General features: G+C 52.8%; 1 protein-coding gene across 1 annotated transcript in view; it reads right to left on the bottom strand.

Moving 5' to 3' along the window:
• Positions 1-1,429, bottom strand: part of LOC102002472 (keratin, type II cuticular 87) — a 7,549-nt gene extending 6,120 nt beyond the window's left edge. Inside the window, exon 1 of the mRNA XM_005353856.2 lies at positions 1,064-1,429. Within this exon, the coding sequence (XP_005353913.1) occupies positions 1,064-1,429 (366 nt within the window). The remainder of the gene's footprint in view (positions 1-1,063) is intronic.
• Between the last annotated feature and the right edge of the window lie 2,819 nt (positions 1,430-4,248).

The following is a 4,248-nucleotide window of genomic DNA, read 5'->3' as shown; positions in this document are numbered from 1 at the left end:
CACAGGGAGGGGGTATCAGAGAGGCAGGGGTAAGGTGTCCTGAACACAGGGAGGGGGCATCAGAGAGGCAGGGGTGAGTGTCCTGGGCACGGGGAGGGGGTATCAGAGAGGCAGGGGTGGATGTCCTGGGCACAGGGAGGGGGTATCAGAGGCAGGGGTGAGTGTTCTGGGGCTCTTGTCACAGAAGAGGCCTGCAGTCCCAAGTGAACCTGAACTCACAGGTCTCTGGAGACCATGTGGATGACGCAGACCAGAAAAGATTTTAGAAAAAGATGTCACTGTTTACTGTCAGTCATGAAGACAGAAGTGCCCATGTGGCCAAGACCCACTGTGCTGGTGGAGAAGAACGACAGCAAGCCAGGTTAGCCCTGGACATCTAGGTTTCTAGACCTGAGCTGGAACGGAGTTGCCTGTTGGCTGCAGGACTGGTCCACCTCTTACGGCCAGGCCTGGCCCCTGTGACCCTCTACCAAAGAGTACAGTTGAGGAGCCCTGGGCTGGAGCTTCCAGAAACGGTGTCTAGAGTCCTCCATACTTTGTCTTAGCCGATAGGATCCTGTGACTGTCTTAGCTCTACTTTCCATTTCAAGGTCATGGCCAGCTCACACACTGCCCCGGTAGGGGCTCTGAGGTGGAGTAAGGAGGACACTGCTCCTTGTCACCCAGTGAGCCAGAGGAGGAAGTAGGTGTTGGGCAAAGGCCACAGATTCTTGGGCCCAGGATCCATACTGCTTGACTGTTACCACTTTTCCAGGGTGTAGCCTGACTGGACGGACCTGCGGCTGTGAGCCTTGGGCCCTCTAATTCAGGGGCCTGTGGAACAATACAGGATTGGGTCTAATCTAACTCTCTGTGGTTGGACAATGTTGTCACTGCCGTTTTCTCTTCTGGATATAGAGGCATCAGTCTTCAATTGCCCTCTGTTCTAAGGCTGGCTACATCTTGAAGAGGAGTGATTTATCTCCTCAGCTAAAGTTAACTCCGAGCTTCCATTCTGCCTGAGCTTCTAAAACCATTTAATTGGTCCTTAGGCTCCAGAAAGAGCCTGGTCCAGGACACCCACCTTGTCGATGAAGGCCGCGAACTTGCTGTTGAGGCACTTGATCTGTTCCTTCTCCTCATGCTTCACGCACTGAGCATTGGGGTCGATCTCCAGGTTGAGAGGTGTGAGCAGGCTCTCATTGACAGAGACGCTGGTGATGCAGGGGGGTGTGGGCCCGCAGACGCCTCCAGAGCGGTATCCGAAGCTGCGTCCACAGGAGCCAGAGCGGAAGGTCCCGCAGACGCTGCGACTGCCAAAGCCCCCTGAGAGTCCACGGTAGCAGGAGATACCCCTGTAGGGAGCTGCAGAGATGCAGCAGCGGCCAGGCCTGGGGCCACAGGCTGAGGCGCAGCTGAAGGCTCCGAGGCGGGAGGAGAAGCAGGACATGATGTGCAGGTGATACAGGGCCAATCTGGACCCCAAGGCCGGTGCTGAGCCTTATATCGTGCAGAAGGCAGCGCGCCCTCCGCCCCAGCGTTTACGAGCTTGCAGGTTGGAATCAAAGCAGCCGGGGCTGCCTGGCCACCCCCATAAAACAGCGTTCTTCTCCCGCCTGCCTGGGCTTTATGGTGCCACGAAGCGCCTGGTCAGCTCCAGGACCTGGCACTCTAGGCATTGGGCGGGACTCTCCTGCCCTGCTGCTGGGACTCAGTGTGTCACCTTGTCCATCCCAGGCTGGCTCACACCCCAATTGGTGTGTGAAGGCTAGGAAATCCGGGCTTTGGGTGTCTAGTGACCTTTGAGTTCAGTGTGTGTGTGTGTGTGGGGGGGGGTCATGCGTGCACGTGTGATGAGGGACAAGGCCTTTGAAGTTATACGCAAGTTCATGTCACGACTTTGGGCAGGTGAATAATCTTCCTGAGCCTTAGATGTCCTGTGGGGAGTAGGGATAAAGGGATAATAATTATAATATCCACCTGAGCGCTGCTGGGAGGAACTAATGGGATAATGGACCTGAAAGCCTCCAGGGTGAGACTTGGCACTTACTAAGAGTTCCTGAGATGTTTGTTGTTTATCTATTTGTTCCACTATTATTAATTTGTTATTTCTCCTGTGTCCCCTTGGGTAGACACTTTCTCTTCTGCCTCTCACAGCTCAGCTCCTGCCTCCTCTTGCCCTTCGTACCCTTCTCCGTGCAGCATGGAGAGGGAAGCCAGTAATACTGACGGGTTGGCCAACGACCTGCCTCGCTCACTGTAGAGGGGTTTTCATTGTTTTCGGAGACAGGGTTTCATGTAGTCCTGAGTGGCCCCAAATCACTGTGTAGCCACCGCTAGCCTTGAACTCTTAACTCTTCTCCTGCCTCCTCAGGCTTTCTTCAGAGATTATGCCCGATCACCTGCTCGGGAAGATGAGCCCGCAGTGGTTCAGGACTCATGGGGAAGGCTCCGAGGAGTGGCCTTGGAACCTGAGGGTCCAGGGCTGCTCGGTGCTGTCTCTATGGGGCATGTGCCTGTGCACCTGGAGCAGGAGTGAAGCTGAGTTCTTGGAGGCAGGATTCCGGCTGCGCTCCACTCCCCTCAGTTCACTGATGGTCAAGGACACTGACTCCAGGGGCCAGAGTCATGACAAAGGAGGTTAATTGTGTGTCTTATTATTAGCAGCGGAAACCGGAGTGTGTGCTCAGCAGCCGGCATTAAAGGGAAGCATGCGTGTCACCGCGCTTCCTTTGTTTTAAAGCTGTGCTATTATTGTGTATGCAGTAATTAAATCTGGGAACTCCGAGATCATCACGGGCAGCCCAGCCTCTCATTTCCAAGGAGTGTCCCATTGCCACTATTGCTGTCTCTTTTACATTCTCTCTTGGGTTGGGTTGTTTTGGTCCAGTATGGGATTATTTCATATTGGTTTAGCCCAACCATGGTTCTGTGCATGAGATGGTCCCCCAACTCTAGTGTCTTGGATGTAAGATTCTTTTTCTTTTTGACGAGGTTTTATCTGTATCTATCCCTCTGAAGGTATGTGCTATCATATCTGATTCAAGATTGTATATTTTTATTCCTTTTTCTTTTTCAGATTGTTGGGGGATAAAAACTAGGACCTTGTGCATGCTGATAACTTGATCCTCCAGTGAGCCCACATTTCAATTTTCTTTTGGGAATGACAGTGTTGAGGAGTCTTTCCTGGGGGCCTTCCTCTGAAGTATGAGGATTTAAATCAGATGTGTGGTAGGCTTGCACAGTTCGGGCTTGGAGCCTTTCTGGGTTTTGAGTAGACCGTAGGTGCTAGAGCAGTCAGTCAGCACAAACAGAGAGCTGCAGCCGAGCTGAGACTACCAGGTACCCAACCTGAAAGGGCTAGCTTGAAACATGGCCCATGGTCCCCCAAATGGCTAGGTACACAACCTGAAAGGGCTAGCTTGAAACATGGCCCATGATCCCCCAAATGTTCATCCTAGTTCTTACCCAGCCTTGGGAAAGCATGCTCCTAAGACCCCTCTATTAGTCTTAGAACTTGGGAAGGAAGTAGGCTGAATCATGAGAATATCAGATGCAACCCAGGACGGGCATCTCGCCAGAGGGTAAGTGGTGACTGATGCTGGGGAGAGGAAGGGCTTCCCCAGTCTCAACCCTGGAAACTGTGTCCTTGGCCTTTCAGCTGGCATTCGGGTGGAGTTGCTCTCTTGTCCTGGTCATCATGCCCACCAGGAGCCAGGCTCAGAGTGTGATGAGGAGGTTGCAGGGATGGGGTGGGCATACACAGGTTCTGAATAGGAAGTAGTAGGAATCTGACCTTGGAACCCCAAGTCCTATGAATTTTTCATTGGGTGAGCCTCCCACATTGGGGTTTGGAGCCAGGTCAGGGCAAGTTCTCTGAGGAGATGGCTTTTTGGTTGGAGCTAAAGAATATGAGGAGTTAGAAAGTACCAAGATTAGAGAGCAGAGCAGAGAGAGCTCGTGTGTGTGTGTGTGTGTGTGTGCGTGTGTATGTGTGGTGTGTGCCTCTGTGTTTGTGTGTGTGTATGTGTGGTGTGCCTGTGTGCCTGTGTGTGTGTGCGTGTGTGTATGTGTGGTGTGTGCCTGTGTGTGTATGTGTGTGGTATGCCTGTGTGTGTGTGTGTGCCTGTGTGTATGTGTGGTGTGTGGTGTATGCGTGTGTGTGGTGTGTGCCTGTGTGTGTGCGTGTGTGTGTATGTGTGGTGTGTGCCTCTGTGTTTGTGTGTGTGTATGTGTGGTGTGCCTGTGTGCCTGTGTGTGTGTGCGTGT

This window comes from Microtus ochrogaster, chromosome 15 (genome assembly GCF_000317375.1).
Source record: "Microtus ochrogaster isolate Prairie Vole_2 chromosome 15, MicOch1.0, whole genome shotgun sequence".
Taxonomy (NCBI): domain Eukaryota; kingdom Metazoa; phylum Chordata; class Mammalia; order Rodentia; family Cricetidae; genus Microtus; species Microtus ochrogaster.
Note: the sequence above shows the minus strand (reverse complement) of the source record. Positions and strands in the feature narration are given on the sequence as shown.